Source organism: Coturnix japonica, chromosome 7 (assembly GCF_001577835.2).
Source record: "Coturnix japonica isolate 7356 chromosome 7, Coturnix japonica 2.1, whole genome shotgun sequence".
Lineage (NCBI taxonomy): Eukaryota > Metazoa > Chordata > Aves > Galliformes > Phasianidae > Coturnix > Coturnix japonica.
Genome location: NC_029522.1, coordinates 27658907 through 27681009, shown reverse-complemented (window position 1 = coordinate 27681009; position 22103 = coordinate 27658907). Strand labels below are relative to the sequence as shown.

Here is a 22103-nt window from a genome sequence, read left to right as displayed (position 1 = left end):
GGAGTATTACATAGTAATTGATATGCCTGTAGTTACCTAATACAGCAACTACCAAATGGGTAGATACTGAACAGTCTGACCATTTAAAGCACACCGTAGTAACACAACTGAAAGGGCAATGCTTCGGATGTAGCATCTGAGATGTGCATTATTACACAAGCACTAGGTGAATGAGGTGGCTTAGCAAAAGTATATTTCACACCACAATCACTTTAAATTAAAATAAATCATTACAAACAGGCTGTTGCTACCATATACTGAGTTTGTGTTGAGGTACTTCATAGCTTATGTAGTTTTTAAGTAACAACCCAAAAGTCAGTTCACTTATCTAGGCTGAGCTATAGTATTGGCTTTGAGAACATGAGGATATTCACACCTGTCATTTCCTTTTGAAGAGCAAAACATTGTGGGAAGAGCAGACAAGCCATTACACTGACACTTGCAAGCAGATAAAAATGTGATTTCATTTGGGAGACTGATTATTTTTCCCCCACAGAGCTGAAAAAACCAAAATAAGTATCTTCCGGTTTGATAACTAATAACAAGTACAATGCACAGAAATCAATGATAACTATTTTATTGTTGGAATATAAAGTTGGGATATCAATAGTTTTATTCTTATTTACTGTGAAGACTGTATTCACCTGTAAAAGAAATATGGCATCATACACAGGTACACTTTCTGGATTTCAGAGCATGGATATTATTCTGAAATGGTAATGGAAACAGTGAGCCCTGTTTAGTATTAAAATAAATTATGACTTTTTTAAAAAAGATGATTTTTTTCCACAATGACAGTTCTGAATTGCAGTAAAGTCACATTAAATCTACATAACCATTTTTAACAGCTCTGTGTCTATTTTACTGCATCAAGCCAATAAACATTTAAATGCACTTCACATCAAGAGATTATGTAAACTTTTATTTTAATTCCTTTTTCCTTCAGAAAGTTAGGGACATTTCCAAAATCTGGCCGTAGTCAGTAATTAGAGGCCTACCTGATTTTCTGCCTCACTGGCAATACCACCCAGTGATGACCCTACGTGGTACCAGATACCTCCTCTGGCAAAGTGTCCCTTCTAAGTGGCTTCCAATAAGGCCTACAGTTTTAAGATAAACAAGACAAAGTGCCATCCGTTTGGATAATTGATGGACTCTGGCAAGATAAAATAAAGTTACGTGTATTTTGTTATACTTACAAGCAGCTCCAATCCTGAGTATTTATGGTATATCTAAACATACAAAAATGTATGTACATTTTTCTCCACTTTCTTGTAAACAGTTGTCAACATACTGTTTTTAATCCCTTTATCTCTGAAACATGCAAATCATACATACAGTATAAATACACAAGAAAACAATTACACTCATTCAAAAACTAAGCAACAAAAAGTTGTGGCTGCGGTATTCAAAATCATAAATAATCAATGCTTGAGGCATCCTATGCACCTAAAAGCTGATGTTCATTCTACTGTTCCTAGCTGCAGTTGTAGAAATACTGAGATTTTGCACCTTCCATGCTATTACAGTATTTATAACACTATCGTATGTGGAGATAAAGACTCAGTTACTATACCTCTTCCTTTCAGAGTGAAGGATAAAGCAGCACTTATACATACTGAAACCACGGCAGCAACAGATGGTGTTGCTACTTCTATATTAGGAAGTTTTCCATTCTAACAATTCTTAAATTAAAAACGTAAAGAAAAACAACCTAAGAATTGACTATATGTTCATTCCTTGGGCACTTAACAGCGAATCCAGCATGTCGAATGTATCTTTGTAGTCCATATGCTGGCTGTTTGTACTGTACTGGTGACTGGCATCAGGACCGTTCTCCACTGGTTTCCTGTCCAGTTTCACGAGGGTGCTGAGATGTCCGTAGCCCACCTGGTATGTGACAGGGGGAGGAGGGGGTAAGGGAAGGTTAAAAACAGAGTTGTGAGAGGATACATACTGCTTAACAGAGGAAGAACTAGATGAACTACCTGAACTTTTGGAACTTTTGCTCATTTTGGAGTGGTGGTTGTGAGAAGCATCGTTGCTGTATAACTTCTTCCTTGAAGAGCTGGAACTAGAGGAATTGCCATCACTACTCAGGCCAAGGCCAACAGGACTCCTCAAAACAGTTGGTGTCAATCCATCAGTGCTATGCTTACTGCCTCCACTATTGCTGCCACCACTATGTGAATGGGAATGCTTATGACCAATGCTGTGGTGGCGATTTAAAGAATGTTCTTTGTGCTTTTCCTTATGCTCTTTGCTAACATGAGGACTCGAATGTTTGCTTTTTCCACTACCCTCATCTGATGAGCTATGCCTTTCTGAAGAAGAAACTTTAATTTTCATCTTCAGCTCCTCCTTACTGGCACCCTTTTCTGTGGGTGGGATTGGAATACGGAGTTTGAGCGAGCCACTCTTTTCCTTCTTATCAGTCAAGTGCTTTTCAGGCTTCTCTGCATTTGCAATAGGAATTTTCATTTTAATAGGAGATGTAACGGAAGTGCTGCTGGCTGGCTGTGCCTGCACGTGCTTTTTATGTGTCTGTTCACCTGGAGTTGCTACATAGTGTTCTCTTACATCTAGTTCAAGGGTTTCTAGTTTGCGTTTCTCTCTATATTTATCCAAAGACATTTTTTGAGGAATTATTATAGGAGCAGCAACTTGTCCGTGGTGTTTGTTTCCTGACTTATGAGAATATTCTTGTTTGACAGTAGAATGTTCAGCAAGTTTGTCAGGTCTGTGATGCACTCCAGAGTGTAACTGCACAGATGTTCCTTGTTGGAAGTTCATATTATACTGATTAGGAGGTAACGCCTCCTGTTTTTGAGAATATATTTGTTCCGTCCTTGTTTGTTCTTGATGCTGAGGCCATTCCTGGTGCGATGCCAAATTGTATGAGGTACTTGGCATTCCTGTTGCTAGTATTGCCAAATTTTCAGGTGCATGACTGTCTGGAACAGAAATACTTCCTGAGGTCAGAGGTACCGGTGCAGGAAATGACGTTGATGGTTTTTGGAAACTTGTGTTTGCAGCTACACCAGTAACTGTATCCACCAAAATGGAATTCTGGACCAAAGATGAGCCAAGAAGTGAGTTCTCAGATACCTGTCCATCACCTTTAGGTTTCTTAGCAGCTTGGTTAGCCTGAAGAAGATGTGAGAAAATACAAATCTTAGAATGCTAGTGAAAAAAAAAACCAAACAACTAAATTAGCTTACAGGTGAGGATAAAAGCTGATTCAAAGTTTTATCCCCCAGCTGTGCATGGGGAATAAAAAGCAGCTCATAGTTCTTCTGGGAACTTCTTTTTGCTGCACTGATATAGGAAAATTTCTTACCCTCCAATTTCTAATTCTCTTCAGCCTGCTAGGTGTTTTCTCCAGTATTTGAAGAAACTCGTGAGTTAGTTCTGAGTAGAGAAACAAAAAAGATGTTTTACAGCTATGTCTGTAATAAGCAGGTTCAACTTCTATAATTTTTCTAGGCTTTAGCAGTTGTTAGTGCAGGCTACACACAATCTGAATTATTTAATCAAAATCTTGTTTGACAAGTGCTGAACAAAAAAAGGGTACAGTGTTTCACTATGACAGACCTCTAACCACCAAACATGCTCTGCAAAGCAGGTCCACATTTCCAATGTTGTTCATACTCTTGCGGAATCTGCATTTATTAGATGAAAAATTTTCTAGAGGAAACTGTACAAACAAAAGCTCCTAAAATAACACACCTGTCATTCAGCTTAAGTATTTATTGTGTGAAGTTAAGAAGTTTAGACTTTAAAGGAAATTTAAGTCATGGTTTCAGTTATTGCACTGAACTTAAGGAACAACCAGTAATAGCTCTGAGCAAAATATCAGCCATCTGACCCTTTGAAGCACTATTTTAAACAACAGTTTTTGATTTGTGTTCAAGGCAAAGTAGCTGGCTGTGTTTAGAAGGAAAAAAACCCTTTGCAAGTTGTGTGGCCACAAGGAAACACAGATCTCCATACATGTCAGCTCGCATAAAATAATTACTTTTAATTGAAATTTAATTTAATTTTAATGGAAAGCTATGGTGGGCCATATAATGCCTGCACACTTGTACCACTCCTCTGAAACAAGTTCTTCCATCTAGAACTATCAGCAAAGCCCAAAATATTTGAGAACCCAAGAAACTACCACCTCTATAACAGGCCTTAAATTCAGACTCCACTGTAGTAGATACAGTTCCTGTCTTTGGAACTTGCTAATCCACAAACTATCAGGATAGCACATTCAACAAGAGAACACCATTTCTGCAGTAGTTTGAGAGTTGAAACCAAATTGTTAACATAGAATTACCCTTATTAATTTGGCAGTGTTATATTATGACCTGAGAACAGTTGTCTCAGTGACAGTGAAACCAGAAATAACTATCAGAAGAGATGGATTTGCATACATGTTTCTCTGCCCGGTTTCCTTGTTCTGGAAATCATTTAAAAGCAAAACTCTGATGTGCACCTACAGAAGGTACATGGAAATCCCATCCCACAAGTTTAAAAAAGATGGTTTCCAAAACTGTCCTCCTCAGTTCTTCCCTTTCTTATACCTTTGTCTTATATGAGGATTCAGTATGTGAGATCAGTGAGACTTGTTTTGGGATTAAAGCTATGCTCTTACAATACCATGCTACTATTTTTACAGCCACATTAATAAGCATTTGAATCTCAGGATGTGAAAAGGCAGCATTACTTACCATCTAGCAATTCCAGAGTAACTGAAGGATCTACATATTCCCACCAGTGTTTTCCATCAGTTGATACTGGAATCTCCCAGTTGGACCACTTGCAGGCCAAGTGAATGCACACACAAGCTATCACTGTAGGCTTGTATTGAAGACAGAACGTAGTAAGGTGAAGACTGTTGCACACAAATTTTGTAATGAGGAACCAAAGGAAACCAAACATGTAAAACAGGAAAACCAAACAAATCAGCCATTAACATACAGCTTAAGATCATCTGTCAAACAACAGCAGTTAAACAGCAGTTCATGGAACAATTTTCTGTTTAAATTCTTAAGATGCCTTAATGCCTTAGTAAAACTAAGGGCAAGGCATTTATCTGACAAAATTTAATTTGCTGTTCCTATAAAAAGTCCGGTTAATAGTAAATAAAGTCACCATTCATTCTTCTGCACTTAAGTACTAAAAAATAAATCAGTGTAATATGGACAATTAAAATCTTAACTACAGTTAAAAAAAATACAGCTCATTATACAGTCTTTGATTGAGATGATTAGATGAAGATACCCAGAGTTTCACAGAGGCCAAGTGAATTACTTTTGAGCTTAGCTTTCATCATGCCTGAGTTTGCAGTACTTGTGATCTCAACTGTAGCTTCTAGCTGGCAGCAGCACAGAGGCTTTGGTTCAGCTTCACTGATTTACTGCAGCTTAACAGCTGCTTCAAATACTGAAATCTGCCCACTAAAGAACCACCAAGAAATATTTGTCTGGAATAATTCTAACCAACCAGTAGATGTTAGGTAAATACAAGATAGATCTAATATAATCCTAATAAAGTGCAATGTTGTCTTGCAAGAAATAAACTGCAGTAATCAAGAAATCAACACTAAAGCCTACTCTCAAATTCTGTCTTTCTACAACAGTCTATCCATACACAGTCTCCATCTGGAATCAATTGACTTCAAATTTATGGAAGTACTTAAGTTTTAAAACCCGTATTTAAGACTAGAGAGCTGTTTCTAAAAGAAAGAACACTGGATTACTTCTGGTCTATTTGAAGAGAAAAGAAATCAATCAGATGAAAAAAATTTTAGTCCCACTACAATTTTATAAGTTAAGATTGGAGCAATATATTTAAAATTAAGAGAAAACTGCCATTAACTAGAAGTGTAAACTAAAAATAGTTTTGTACTTACCAAGATCCTCGAATTTCTAGGTTAAGTTTAGCTCTTTGTAATCTTTAGCTGCTATTCAGGCTACCAATTTTAGACTTATGCACTCACAATCGAGAAAATGTCATCAGAAAGCACCACTACACTTCTCATTGTGCATTTAACCCCTTTGTGCCATCAAGCCCTTGTACAATACACCGCACTGCAAACAGAAAGGTACCACCACTGTAGATGGCCCAGTCTCCTGTCGCAACAAGGGTAAGACACATGTAGGGGGCCCTGCAGTAAAGGAAGCTATAGTGTGCTACAACAGTGCAACAAAGAGGTTCAGGATAACAACCTGTTGGTAGCCATGAAATAGGATGTCTGTGCCAAATCCTTGCTTGCTGTAAGAAAAAGAAAAACAAAGTGATTAAGGATCTACACCAACTTATCAGGTTCATTCCAAAATTAAAAGTTTTACCTTCCAAAAGCACCACTTACTATTTTCATAGAACTGATTTGAATTAACTAGCTAGCCTTTAAAAAGCCTTTCTAAGGTACAGAAGTGTCCATTACATTCAGTAACTGGAGATGGACCAGTCCTTTGGTACGCTGACTCTCCCCTCACTCAACCCACAGAACTGTTTCCTTATCTGCCCCACTAAAGCCTCATATATGAAATCACTCTTCTGTAAGTACGATTCCCTCCCCCCACCCAAACAGTGGACTGCAGCAAGGCAGTCTGTCTACAATGCAAGTTCTGCTCTTTGAGAGGAACATGACACTATGGCTGGAGAACCCACCTCCCCCCACCGAAACCTCAAAACACAGACAGCTCCCAAGCTAGATGGTTAGAAAAACAAAGTTTTCTGCTCCCTCTAATCAAGAGCACAGTACTCGTATCATTTTGTTCCACACTTGTTAAACCTGTTAAAGCTTCTGATAAGTAGTAAACAACTGCACTTTAGTCAGAAAAAAAAATATGCAAGAGACTGCAACATACCACAAACGAAAAGCCAATGACTTACACTGTTACAACCATCTAGCATTGACCCCTACCAGTGAAACCCCAGTGATCCTCACTCAAGTAAAAGAACTTACTGTAACATGTACATAATGGGATAGCTGGGCACAATGGTATTAACTGAAGATTGAATGCAGCCTTCATTGAATTCTTATTTTGACGCTATCACTTGAAATCAGTGCTACCTGCAGAAAGTGTATTGTTGAATTTTATGTCAAAGGGTGTACTGTCACAAAACTTTATTTTAAATGATCTTTCGATTAAATTTGAGAAATACTGCAGTGGCCTTTAACATTTATTTTTTAAAAAGTGTATTAAAATCATGATTTAGCTATTTTTAATGATTGCCAAAGAGTATAAATCAGGTTTGTCTTCACTCTACGCAGCTACACAGTGCCATAATCTGAAAAGAACAAGGAAGGAACAAGGTAACAGGATCCATTCCTGCACACAAATTCTGCTAATCCATAATAATCAATAGGTGAGCGACGTGACAGGGTTATGCTATAATTAGTTTGCAAACTATAACAGTAGTTGTAGATAACGGTGGAGTTGAACCTTTTCTAATCCCTCTCATTAGAAAAAAAAAAGTGCAAGGCTGAAACTGATGTCTTGCTTTTCTTTTTCCAAAGTAATGTTTGAAGGACCTTCAGTAATTTCTATGTTCTGTACAGTTACAGCATGTTGTAATTAAGGGACTGGACCAAAAAGCTTCTCTACTCTCACTGAAATGGCACTTTCAAAAAAGGAAGAAAAACAGATGCCAGAAAACTTCTATTTAACATCAGCTTGAAAGTTGAGTAAATCAAAACATACCTGGAAGAAAAGAATCACATCTTGAAACACACATTTTTAGCCTCAATTAAATAAAAAAAACAACGTGATAAATACCTTACCTATACTACAAGCAGTATCATACTTGTTTCAGTGGATTTACAGCTAAATAACCAACACTGCCAAAATCAGAAGGAATTTCAGCTCAGTAATTAAAAGTCTCTGTAAAGACAAGGCACAACTGAAAACAATTGTCCCAAACTCTTCTCTTACATCTAGAGCAGTTTTCCTTCAGTAGAGCCTGCCCGCTAAAATTAAAACTAGTAAATCCTGGTTCCTAGATTTTAGTTCCTTTATAGTAAAGGAAAGTCCATTTCTCAAATCAAATAATTAAGTGCAGAGGTTAAAACAAGCCAGCACAGCTTGCCTGTTACAACTTGTAAGATGTAGGACAGATGACTGACATCAGACATTAATAATCAGTTTCACATTTTTTCAGGAGCGATTTAAAAACCTCCCCTGTCTCACTGCTGCAGAAGCAACCGTAAGGCAGGAGATTACTTAAGATTTTGAAACAGGACCTGCTGTCTGATACAACTCCCATTAAGGCTACTGTCTCCAAGAAATTCCCAATGTGAAGCAAAAATGCTTTATATTGGACGTGGTCACACAAATCAACTGATGCAACTCCAAGATATTCTTTTTTTTTCAACACTAAGTTATCTTTGATCTTGACATAATCATGAAAATGCGATTGCCAAGTTACCCTTTGGAGCATGGTGGCTGGCTCTGCCTGGGACCCTGAGAAAGCGTGCAAGCATCCCCAGAAAAAAAGACCAGGGATAAGCCAATCAATATCAGAAGACTGGAAGGCTGCAGAATAGTTTTGAGTAAGAAAAAAAGCCACAGGCCTCTGAATGGAGCTGTGAGTAGACACTTGTTTTATCCAGGAAGGACTGAGAAGGCCATAGCATAGGTTTTCAGATCTGATCAGTCCTGGCAGCTTTACATTTTTAGAAGCTTCAAGTTTTTAAACCCTGTGAGCAGGCCTGTAAAAGACTGAGGTGAAACTTCTGGATGTAAAAGTTGCCTGTAGCATGGCTTCAGTACAGCTGGTGCCTAAGATTTTTTCCACACTGCTTACTGTACTGATCTAAGTTGTCCTCAGATTGCTCTCTTCTGCAGGCTTCATAAGCCTGACTTAACCACACTATGGTATGTTTGAAGAACTTGACAGTGCAATTCCCACACGATTAGTATGGACCGTGGGTGTTTAAGATACCTTATAACCTGCAGGGTAGTAAGAACAATCCTAGAAATTCTTGTGATCCCATCTTCAGTTCCACAAGAAGGTTGTGTGCCAACACACCCAAAAAAAAAAAAAGAAAGAGGGAAGACTTCCCAAGATGAAGATAAAGAGACAGGTTTCTCCCCTTCAAGCATCACCAGATGCAGCTAAGAACAGACTGAGTGTGCACCTGAGCTTCAGAGGACATTGTGATGGTCTTGGCACGAGGGCAGTTTCACTGCTGAACTAGAATCCAAGCCAGTAAAGGTACTTTGGCACCAGGAACAAAATGTTTGCTTTTATTTTTCTTCTTCCCTTTTTCTCTTCATCACTGGAGCACCCTTGGAGTGGGCACTGAAGCTTGCTGACAGGCCTTTATGGATCCGCTGCCCCAGATTCCTTAGAGGACCTGTGGGATCCTAAGGAATGATGGTCCTGTCTCCTCAGTCTCTTGGCACTGAGGAAGAACAGTGCAGAAAACAGACTGAGCCTACTCCTGTCCTTGACTACTATACTGACTGAACTGTAAAGATGGAACAATTTTATGAACCCGTGAACCTCTGAAAACCAGAATGAACAATTAAATACCTTATGCCTAAACATCCTGAGTCAATATACATACACATATGCACACACATTCAGTCACCCCTTATCAACAATAACCCATTCTGTCTACTATGACTTTGCGAAGGCTTTCAGTCTTGGGATTAATTCAACTTTTCCTTTAGTTGTAAGTTCAAGCAGATTAAGTTTATTTGCACCACTTCCCACTCACTAGATCAGCTTCCAATACTTCTTTTTTGTCTGGAGGGTCTTCTGACAAAGAACTTTACTGGAACTTTTTGAACCTCATCAACAGAACATCATTTTTTAAAGGAAATATCTTACACAGGTAACAGTGAGAGCATAAAGCATGCTGCTCTAGATGCAAGATAGCAAGAAGTGATAGAGAGAATCAGGCATCTTCTTAGCTACTTCATTAAACTTAAGTTTTAGCCAGCTTTTCTGAAGAAGCAGGACATTTTCTCCTGACATGATAATTCAGTGCACGTGTGCTGAGTCCAAAAGCCTTGTTAAGTCTACTCAGGACTTGTTAAGTCCTCAGCTAACTTTGTACCATCTGACAGTTAAACAATCAGCCAAATTATCTTCTTCCCTTCCCTCTCCCCTCAAAGACACCGTTGTAAGTTTTGATCATAACAATCCTAGATGAGTTAATCTCCCTTAATACAAAGATGAGCTTACTTTGCCTTCTGGAATAATTATCAGAACTGCATCAAATAACCTACATTGCTTTAACTTCTCAATCAACCTCTTTAGCACTACAGGATTACCACAGGCAGTGGTTTTCAGTATATACTGAAAGCTTCGGGACAGGATACCCAATCTAGCACCTACCTACATTAAAGCAACACTGTCCAAAAAGTAGATGTTAAAAGAGAAAACTAAAATCATAGCACAGTATCTTTGCTGTAAATCCATCATTATTCACCCAATACATACAGCTAACATTCCATAGTAATTATTCTCTATTTAATTAACTTCCAAGCATAGCTACATTTTTCATATTTCATGTTTTAAATTTATGGATTTTTTTGGGTCATGTTTAGGTATTCAAGTTTTATGATCACGGCCCATACCACCCCCAGAAGGAGGATATGCCAACAAGAACTCTATTTATATATGTACACACACTAAGAAGCAAACCTACCCAGCTCAGTAGCTTTTCAAGCATTAATTACACTAAATTCACCTTGCACCAGTTCTTGAGGTGTGCAGACTTCCAGCCCTCAGTGAAGTCTTCAGATTTCAAAATTTCACATAATTTTGAATTGTAAATATTTTGTTAAACTGCACTGACATTAAATACTAGCTTTGCATTTTAAAGTTTTAATCATAACACATACCTTCAATGCACAAACTATGTTAGTACACAAAAGTAGCATATAGCACACACAGGAAACAGCTGAACTGTAGAGCAATATCTACCCCTGACTAAAGGAAATAAGTTTACACAACAGTATGACTGTTGGTAAGCTTCCATCAAACACAACCGTGAATGTGGAAGTCCTGAACTAGCCACACTACTGCTTACAACCCCTTCCCTGCTCCCCCCAGGCACTGAGATCACATATTTCAGTGAAGCACACTTAGATTTATGTTGACCAACAGCTACGAAAACTCAAGACAAAACCTTGCAGCTGCTGATGCAATCTATTAAGACACCAGCTGCAATTATGCACTAGGTCACAATCAAATCTGGACAGAACGCAAAGATGCTCTAATAGCAAAGATTGCAATAAAGCTACTTTATATGCAAATAAGCTACATACAACACCAGCTTTCCTCAACTTCTAGTAAGCTAATTCAAACTGAGAAGCTCTTATTTCATTCAAAGAACAACCTTACTTCTAGAATTATTACAAAACAGACCTAAGTCAACCTGATTATGTTGTACCTACCCTTCTGATATTTTACAGGGGGAGGAAGATCTTTGAAGAACTTGAACTTAGCTATTTTTCACCAAGACAACAGTTAATGACTAAAGGTCAGCAACTACAGTCTTATCATTTCCAAGCATTTAAATTAAGGAACATGTTTTAAAGCGAAAAGTCTATTTCATAAGCTTTTTCAATTGATTCCCCAATACCCATCCCCTATCTTGTGATTATTTATTTAAATTCTGAGGGAAACAGACTTAGGAATTAAACGTGTGTCAAAGCTCAACAAAAACACTGAGAAGATTTCTAGCTAGAGTCTCATTCATGGACTGCATGCAAGTTAGAGGATGCAGAAACAAAAGGTTGGGCATTTGTTACTACCTAATCCAAATCAGTACACTACTTTAGAAAAACAATTAGTCACATCATTAAGTATTTGCATGCAATAGCAGACCTGCTATGTACTCCGTATATCCCACAGCTTGGGAGATTTGCTAAGGTTGAAAGCTAGCATTAGCCATTATTTAACACAAAGACTAACTGCAGAACTACTTCAAAGTGAAAAGCAACCCAGAATTTAGATTTCAACTAATAACTGCTTTGTAATTTGAAAAGACATGGAACGGATCGCTCAACCAAATGTAATAAGTAAGCAGAAAAATACATCATAAAGGACAGAGAAGTGGACTCTTCATCAAACTCTAGATGTTAAGAGCAGGCTTTTAGGAACTAGCTTTAAACAAACTTTGGACAGCATAGTAGAAGATCATATTACATAAATAACATCTTCAAATTCCACTATAAAGGCAAGAAAAAGGGCTTACACAAGGGGATAAAAGCCACTGACCTCTCACTAATTGCGTGCATTTCACAACATCTGTGTGCGGATGTTCAATGGTAATCTCAAAACCTTAAGAGTTAAGAACATATTTTAGAACAACACATTTTCATCTGTAAAATACACAGAAAACCCTTTTCCCAAAGACCTAATACTTGCTAAACCTTCCCAACACAGATCACAGAACACTCTTTAATTACTTCCTATTCTGCATCCTTTCATATTTTTAAATATTAATCAGTAGAGCCCTTCAAAGATCAACGTTCTTGCATTACTCTCAAGTTTCGTATAGTATCTGTAAAGCTACTGTATTTTTAAAGTACAACACATCAGCAGTTCCCAGTACATTTATAAGGCAGTAAAATCTGTATCACAGAAACATGTGCTCATGCATGAACTCTATTCAATCGTTTCTGGCACTAAGAGATGTGTTGCATCCATGAGATTGCATCACCAACTAAGACAACTTACAGGCCAGCTGCTGCACAAACCTGCCTCGGTTTGTAAAGCTATTTTAAAAGTTGGGCCACTACTATTAACTCTTTTATAAAAACAAAGAACAACCACACTCAGTGGTATTTAAGCCAGTGTTCTCAGGCCTGCTAGCCTTGTCTTTATTGACATTACTTTAAAGGTAAAACAATTTCTTATCAGATTCCGGAGTTACCTGAATCCATTAAACAGTAACAACACACGTTCTGATGTTCAGAGGCAGTAACCCTACTCAATCACATTTTTCCATTAAAGACAAAATGGGGAAGAACATTTGGCATAAAGCTTTTACCACTTGCTTCAGAACACACACAGCTTAACTTTAGTACACTCTACCTCACAAAGAAACATCAGCACCATTCCTACTGCTTTGAAGGGTATACTTATTTACTCTATCAAACTGTCCCAAACATTTAACAAGTACTGGTATAACATTTTTCTCCAGACAGAACACAATACGGAACTAGATTCACAAGTTACATGCAAAAATGAGTGAGATTTTAGTATACCAGCAGTGCAACAAAAAAAATTGAGCTACCTGGGTCCCATTACTGGTTCATGAGAAGCTGGCTGCACGAAAGGTATTTAGAAAGACATACCTAAAGTTTGAAGCATTATTGTTTCAAGTATAACCAGCTCTTGAGCTTGCTGAAGATATGCCTGAAACAAACAAGCAAACATGTAAAGACACAGGAATTTATTGTCTCAGTATTTCAATTATACGCTTCCTTTTTAACTAATAGGCATGATCAATACAAATTAAAGACCACTACCCATCCAGCAGGGCATAACTAGCTCAGCCTGACCTTTAAGCAGTGTAACTCTGGTGCATTTCCATCTTATTTCCTCATAAATATGGTTCTAAGAAGCATCATAAAAGGAAATAAAATGGGAGCTATTAGGTGAGAGCTGTACACAGTCCAGCAAATGCTAGGAAGACCAAATGTACAGCAGATGACACCTGCATGGCATCCCTTAAAACACAGTGTAGACCATGACACACAGTAAGCCTCAGATTAAATATTTTTGTCAGTATCCTGGACTGCACATGAAGCATGTGACTTATGGAACCATACAGGAAACCTATTTAATGTCTTGTGCAGACTCCTACTATATCAGTCTTAGCAACAAAGCAAGTTAAAGGAGGAGCAGTCTCTCCAATTGTCATAACTCAATATAGCTAATTGAGGACGAGAATACTTAAGTAATACAAGAGATCCATATTACTTAATAGTTCAAATGCGAGTTATTTTTCTCATGTGTAGACAGCAATAATCCAGTCTAGATAATGCAGCAGCTCATGACTTAAAGCGTCATTCATCTGATTATCTTTAAAACCACGACTTTGACCTACATCACACTTTGTATCCAGTTGTGGCTCATGAGGATGAAGACACGCATTTACTACTTTAATAACATGTTCGAGCTTCCGTGGCTGTTCTTCCACTTTTGCAGCCAAGAACAATGCCGTAGGAGATATAATCTGAAGAAGAAAAACACGTAAACTTCTTACAAATTATTTTCAATGGAGAATGTAAGCTAGCAGTTAGAAAAAGTTTACAAGTTGAATTTTGTTTGCTTTTAAGCAGCTCCAAAAATCACAAAAATTGGTAAAAGAAACTCATCATGCTTTAATTTGTAAGTGATGCAATCTTCCCAGCAGCATGAGAAAGGAGTAGCATAAAAGCTAAGTCACATCACATTAAGTAAGATATCTGAGATCGACCTAATTCTAGTCCAACATAAAATTGGGTTAGTCCAGTAGATTTAGTCACACCAGAACATACTTTCTAGTTAAATACACTTGATAAGAAGTTCAAAGTTCTATCATAGTAATGAGCCATTACTGCACTTTTTCAGTAGTCAAAGAAGTTGAGATCAAGTTCTGATAGCATGTGTTTCTCCTAAAAAGCAAGCAACTTGGCAGAGAACTTTAAGAAAACAGCTTTTTATGTAAATATAGGTTACACAAATATAAGTATAGTAAGCATAACATCACAGTGCAGCCACTGACTAAACAAAGAATGTTATTCTGGAAATTTTACTATATACCTGGAGAGCAAAGCACAAAGACTCACAAAACTCCAGTTACATCACATGTTAGCAAAGACAAGTTACATATGAAGATAACAATTCCATAGAACTCTAGGTATCCTAAGTTGGCAGCAAAACACCAGTTCACAATTCCATATCACCTGCAATGAAATGGAGTTTTTATGCCTAGCTGTCTGCTATAGTAATTGATTTGTACACAAATATGGTTAACCACAAATGACTTAAAAGAATCAAGGTCCTCTTTGTATGCAAAAATTGCCAACATAAAACTCCAATAAGAAGGATAGCAGAAATCTTTATGCAGGTATCAGCAGATTAGTTAAAATTAAGCATTTAGTATTTCAAAAATAGCTGCTTGATGAGTGTTTAATTAATGCACAGTGCTTGTAGAGCAAGTATTGGACTTCTCATTTAATCATCCCATAGAACTAGACTGAATGAGTTGAATCATAGCCACACTACCCCCTACATGGTATTTTTTCCTTGTAAGTAGCCCTTTGATATGCCAAAATGAAACATTTGGTTAAAAAACAACAACAAACCTCCCAATATATGAAGGACTGCAACGAGGTAATCAGAATGGAACATGCAGTGATTACCTATAGCATTTAAGGAGGCAAAAAGTACCCCTGATACTTGTGAAAGTTCCTCACATCCCTCTGAAGTGTCCGCTTGGATCTTAAGTAAAACTGGCAAGATGGCAGATTAAAGAAAAACTGACACCCTAAGAAAAGAAGGCAGGGTACCCTCTGAGGGACAAAAGTGTGACAACAAAAAGGCCTAATACTCTTAAAAAACCCCACCCAAATCCACAAACTAACAAAACAATAACAAATATTTCACAGGGACCAAATTCTTTCACAACCGAGACTAAACTCCATTTTCAAGAAACTTGTGACCTAACCCTTAGAAGTGGATGAACAAAAAAAGCCTGATGCCAAGCAGTACTGAACAAGGCCACCTTCATACTCTGGTTTAACATCCTGACTGTTTTTGAGAAATTTATACCCACACCGTTTGAAATAAAAGCACAAAATTCTGGAAGAAATTCCCCTTCCTAGGATATACTAATTACCATCTGCCTCAGTTAAGCCAGGGGACAAACCTTTAAACACAACATGCAGCTCCTACAACAGGGCCTAACAGCAAGGATTATGGTCTCAGAAACAATCCTGACCCAAATTAGCAGAGGCCGAGCTACCCACAGAAACCTAAAGTACTGAGAAGGAAATTGAAAATACTTAATAGTAGAGTTGTAGAGAAACAAGTTTGACAGCACACTGGACAAACATGACAAGGTATTCATGAGGGCACCGGACAGACTAACAGGCTCCATTTTTTAACTCAATGAAAAGAAAGACAATGAAGTAGACTTTGATGGACTGAAAACTGAAATTGCCATGGAAAGGACACAGCACAGCGAAGCCACTAAGAAAAGAAAAAAAACAAAGTTACGTGCACAAAGACAATTCCCAGCTTTTCATGATGGTGGTTTTTGTTTTTAAACCGGATATTTGCAGCAGTGGTGCAGCTGAGGTAAAGAACAGCAGAAGCTGATTTTGCCTACCCAGCCAGTAAAAGCAATTGCACTGTTGTCCCTTCCCTTCCGCCTTACCATCCCCTCCAAGGATAACATCAGCCCTAGCTCTGACATTCAGGCCTTCATTTTTCTAGCTTTGCACAGAAGCTAAATTCAAATATATCCTAATAAAAAGCCTATTTCTACAAAATTGGAAGGTGAAATTCCAAATCCCACACGTGGAACTTTCCAAATTTACTTTTTTTGAAAAACATAACTACCAGCAATTATCATGGAAATATTTACAGTTCAGAGACACTCTTGAACCAAACCACCAAGAACTACACACCTAAGTTACCAGCTGTAATTTACCAAGAGGTGTCACTTCTAGTCAAGAAGCCTCCTCACCAGGACCATACACAAAACGGTCCTGCAGGCTGATAAAATCAACCTGATTAACGGGTATTTAGCTCTGGTTCATCAGAAATCTACATACACCTCAATTATCTACTTACTGAAAGGAAGTGTTGGCTTCTGGCCAAAGAGTTTCAGGTCTTTGTCTTGTCTAGAACTAGGTTTCACTTCCCCAGTTTGGAGTAGGCCAGTACTTTTGTCTCCCTTGATTTGAGGAAAACAAAACCCTAATAAAGTTTAGGACTTGGCATGCACAGTCTTCAGCAGAGAACACATTGCCGGCTACATACATAGCTTCAAAATTACTCGTTCAGCTTTCACTCCTTATTCTTAGAAGTGGCAGAAAAAGCAAAGAGGAGCAAAAAAGCAGTATTAAACACAGACCTGACAAAGCTGTAAGCTTCTTATACACAAGCACCCCCATTTGATGTAAAGACAAATAATTTAAATAAGTTACCACGCAACCAAAATATGTTATGTTTGAGCAACATCTTCATTTATGAAGTTACATCCCACTTTCCTACTGGCTCAGAGAATCAGAAACCAAGTGCCAAGGAAATAAAAACACAAAACATACAAGCCTCATTATTATGACAGCCAAAGGGCATTATACAGCAAGTTTTACTGGTAGAAGTGGTACAAGGCCTTTTTCACAGTAAAAAGTACAAGACATCTTGTAAAAAAACAGTGTTGCTACAAGGAAGACATTGGGAATCATCTCAGAATACACCTCCAGTGGGCACATAGTTCTCTAAGAACTCCCTCTCCCTTTCCATGTCAGTATTACCATGTTTATAAACTTTATGTATGGTAGTTAACACAGTAACTGGGTCCAGTCTATGATGGAGCAAGTTCTACTCTAAAAGCTGAGTTTTTGCCCTTTTTTTCCCTTTTTTTTTAAAAATCATTACTACCAGCAGCTTAAATTCTGTAAAAAGAACCAATATATTAAAACATAAGAGGAAAAACAGCTCAAGCATCCAAAAACAGTCTCTCTAAAGGTTGGCTTGTATTATGAAACTCCTGAGAACAGCTGCAAAATCAATTATTTAATATTGCAGTTTCGATGGGGTACGGGAAACAGGACGGGAACAGAGGAATGGGAAACAAAAGAACCCCCTACCCCCTGCACACTCAACTCACCTACCTTGCACTTCAGGAAAATTTCCTTCTGTAGTTTCTCTTTGGGCACTTTACTGTGTCCCACTGCGTGGTACAAAAACAACTTGACATCATCAACTAGTTGTTTGGTATTCCACAAGGCATTTAAGGATTAGATTTAAAAATCTAACTACCATTTGGATGCCTTACCTCTCATCTCCAGCATACCACAGATTCCTCCCCCTTCTGTTCTTGAAATCACAGTGTACCAAATAATATGCTTCTCTAAGTCGCATTTGCTATATAGTATCAGATAAAGTACTACAGGAAAATTAGAAATCTTCTGTAAATACTATTTAAGATGTTCTAAGGTATCACTGTAACAGGCTCATACTTTCTATACAAGCCAGCAAACTCTCCCATCTCCTGACCTTAGCACTGACTACATTTATGCTCAGCAAACCAAAGTTACTACGCCCCAGTTAATGCTAACACACAATAATTTGTACTACTACTGAGAAGATTCATACTGAAATGTGATTTGCATGGCTAGATTAGTAGTTAGCACACGTTTCTGTTTACCAGCTTCAAGCAAGTTTCTACCATGCTGCTGGAGCACATCAACTGTGCAGGGTCTCGCCCTGCTGTGCATTCGTTATTGATGCTGGAGTCATTGTAACTGGGAGTATATTCTTTGAAGATAAACCATAGTATTTGAAAAGCCGCTTGATAACCCCCAGCAGTTCTCTAGAAATATGGATATTTGTTCTTTGGGGCAGTAAATGCAATATATTCAAAATGGACAGGGCACTTTGCTATGTCCCACCCCATGGCTCTACTGACTGAAAACATTTATTCTGTTCCCTACTCACAGACGATTCTCAAAATCTTGAAAGCATGCACAATTATTCAACAGTCATTTATTATATTTCAGAAAAAACCAACAGATTTAGCATAACTTCTATTCAGTAAATTACCCTCCATTACAACACTTCTTTATTAAAACAACGATGTCCATATGACATGATATGCGTATTACTATAACCCCACAGTCATACATGAACATAAACACTCAAGTGCTTATTACTCAATGAAAAACACTGAGTACCAATAAAGCAAGAAAACAGTCTAAATTTTTTTTCAGTGGGAGATGATAACAAATAGCAGCCAGTGCCTGTCTGAATTCCTGTCCCCTTCCTTCCTTCTTTCCACAGATAAATATCACTGCATGCACAAATGAAGAAACACGACTGACTCCCTCCATAGACCATGGTAGACAGGTCTCAGCTTCAAGACCAACAGCACTTTATTATTTAACTTCCAAGGATTTGTTTCTTCTCGCAGTGGATAAACACTGTTAACTTTTTCAGCTTGCCAAATACTCTGGAGATTTGATATTAAGTATTTATTACAGTACTTGGCTTTTGCTTTCGCTACAGAGATCCCGACAGATGGTAGAGCAGCAACAATTTTAAAAGCAGCTCACACTGAGAGCACCCCTTCCGCCTAGAAGAATAGGGGGAAAAAGTAAGTTCTCCATCAACACACACACAGAGCTACTGTCTGGCCTCATTAAGAACTAGAGAACATTATTCAACAGGAACCAGCATTTCCCTGTGCTGACTTGCAGCAGTACTAGCTTTTAACTTTCACCTGAATACCTGACATTAAATGTAACAACACACTTTCTTCTCCTGGAGTTCCAATGGCATTCAGCCATTTCATAGCTCACTTGTGAATTTTAGGTCTCACAAATATATTCTAAGGCTTGGTTTTCATAAGGAGGGTACTATGTATACAAGCAGCACCATGCTTCCTGTTCCATGTGACCTGGCATTTTCTAGCATCTGGTGAAAACCAAAACACAGCAGCTAAAGCTTCTTGCTACATAAGTCTACCCTCAACTACCAGCTGGGAGGACAAGCACTAATCCAGCAGACAGCAGGGGACAACACAAGCCCTTGCTGGACCAACTCTCCATTCCAAGCAACTACCCAGCTTACCAAGTCCACAAACAGCCACAGAAGGCTCTGAATGCAGCACCAGCCCCAGGTTACTGCTACACTGGTAGCACCATACGCAGAGGCAGAGAAAGACGGGACAAGTGTTATGCTGCCATCCCTTGATTAATTCAGAAACACTTCTAAAGGACATACTGATCCTGAGGGTCCCTTCCAACCCAAACCAGTCTACGATTCCATGACGTTTAATTACAAAGCCCGTTGGAACTTATTTGCATGTGTGCTACTCTTGGTCTAAAATGAGAAAGGAGTTCTAGGAAAGTACCTCTTGATTTGTACATACATTCATCCAACAGAGTCCTCTCTATGACTACATGAGCAAAACACACATTACACGTTTCTTTCTGTTCAAGTTCCCAGACTGATGGAAGCTCATCCCAGGCTGTGCTTACAGGCCTAGCTATTATCTACAAGACCTGTAACACTACAGTCTTAGTGCAACACTACAGTCTTAGTGCTAAGCTGGCAGCAGGAGTTTGAACTCACCACAAGTTTTGCACAGAAATAATTCCATACCTTTCTGAAGTGTGTCTACAGCCTGATACACGTGCCTTGCTCAATAAACACCAAACAAGACACCCATGTGCTTACCAGTATCAACAGAAATGCAACACCAGACAAAGGACAGCGCTGTAATCCAGTGATCAGTACTTGCCCACACTGCAGACAGTGCCAAGCTTGCAATGTTCTACCTCTCAGTAGACCAAGGTCTGCCCTGGCCTGGATCCTAACATCTATCACAGTGCATTTATTTCTTTCACCAAAGCAAGGCAAGGTGCGAGGAAAACCATCCTCATCACTTAATGACCTCCCACTATCACCATTCACTGTTCTTGCAAAGTCAGTACTACGTCCTTTAAAAACAATCAAAAAGCCACAAGAGAAGTCAGGAAAGGAGACTACAATGCTGTATCATTTTTTCTAATACCTGTATCTGATTCTCTAGATGTTAAAAAAAAAAGATATTCAAGCCTTCCAAATGGTATCTTAAGTAACTATGGAACTTAAAGAAAAAACACACCACAACAATAGTGGTTTTACTGAAGAATTCTGTTCTTCATAACACATACAAGTGTTCAAACTCAGCACACTTATTTCTTTAGCTGAGACAGGACAGCCAGTGTTTCTTTATGAGCCTGAAAGGTTTTCCATGTCTAACACAACTCACTGTCAAACGACTTTAAGACAAAAGTGGCTAAGTGCACTTCTGTTAGTTTGCAGGCACAGACACATAACCCGTGTAACCATATCACAGCACACAGCACTGCCACTCCATGCACTAACAGCACGCCCCTACACATCAGCCTTTGGCACCACAGAGCACGAGGACCAGCCAGATTCAAAGCACCCGAGTGTGAGGTGTGTGCTGATGGCACCTGGTGTTCAATTCGGTGGCAAAGATGTGATTGCTATTTGATAAAGTAACTGGGACCTGAAGAGAAACGATCGCTGTTGGACCCACAGCACCGACACAAAGCCTATAAACACAGCCAGCTTCAGAACCCAGCCCAGGAACAGAGCACGTGTCTGCTGTACCGTCGAATTACACGTGTATGAGTACCGACATAAAGCCATACTTACATTCCGATTAAATTTCGTGAAGGAGTGATGCATGTAAAACCTGTGCATGTAAACAATGGCGGTGTTTATCGTCAGCTGGGATCTGGTGCGCTCAATGAAGGAACCAACAACAATAACGACAGAGATGTTGCTGCTACACGCCGCCTTCGGCCAAGCCGGCCGGGCACGGCAGACGGCCCGGAGCTCCGTGCTCCGAGGGTTCAGCCCGCTTTGTTACAGCCCACAGCGGAGCCCCGAGCTCAGCCGGCCCCGGTCGCGGCGCCCAGCTCCCGTTGAGGCCTGGCCGCCAAAGCGGAGCACGCGGCCCCACCTCCCGCCGCACCCCCGGCCCCGACCCCCGGCAGCGGGACGCGCCCCTCGGCTCCCACACGCGGCTCCTCCCGCCGGGTAACGGCCCAACCCGCCCGGCCCCGCGGCCCGGATACACGTTGAGGCGCTGCCCCATGTCCTGAATGAGGTTGGCCGCCTGCTGCCGGTACGAGAGCTCCTTGTCGGCCTCCACGCCGCAGCGCCGCGACGGCGTGTTGTCCAGCTGCTCGCGGCTGAAGAACCAGCGCGAGGCCAACGAGGAGCCGCCGCCGCCCCGCGCCGAGCCGCCCGCGCCACAGCCCGCCGCCGCCATGACACCGCCTGCCCCTCCTCCCGCGGCCCCGCCCGCCAACTCCCGTCCGCCCTCCATGGCGGCTCTCGCGAGA

At 39.5% G+C, this 22103-nt stretch overlaps 2 protein-coding genes across 6 annotated transcripts in view; one reads left to right on the top strand and one right to left on the bottom strand.

The window, feature by feature from the left end:
* MAP3K19 (mitogen-activated protein kinase kinase kinase 19) overlaps window positions 1-20215 on the top strand; it is a 38441-nt gene extending 18226 nt beyond the window's left edge. The window contains exon 10 of the mRNA XM_032445917.1: window positions 19021-20215. The gene's annotated coding sequence lies outside the window, so the exon portion shown is untranslated. The remainder of the gene's footprint in view (window positions 1-19020) is intronic.
* CCNT2 (cyclin T2) lies at window positions 562-22102 on the bottom strand. Of its 5 annotated transcripts, XM_015868884.2 has the most exons (10): window positions 21834-22102; window positions 21409-21490; window positions 14072-14200; window positions 13317-13377; window positions 12235-12297; window positions 6219-6264; window positions 4719-4882; window positions 3341-3411; window positions 1989-3147; window positions 562-1890 (listed from the first exon to the last, which is right to left on the bottom strand). In XM_015868884.2, exons 1-10 carry the CDS (start codon window positions 22085-22087, stop codon window positions 1826-1828), a joined length of 2094 nt encoding a protein of 697 aa, XP_015724370.1. In that variant the 5' UTR covers window positions 22088-22102; the 3' UTR covers window positions 562-1825. The 5 variants fall into 5 exon arrangements, 4 of the variants coding, with proteins under 4 accessions (XP_015724370.1, XP_015724369.1, XP_032301809.1 ...); XM_015868883.2 differs by having other exon boundaries at window positions 562-3147; XR_001556623.1 differs by lacking the exon at window positions 562-1890 and having other exon boundaries at window positions 3057-3147; window positions 5903-6264.
* Window position 22103: the final 1 nt, after the last annotated feature.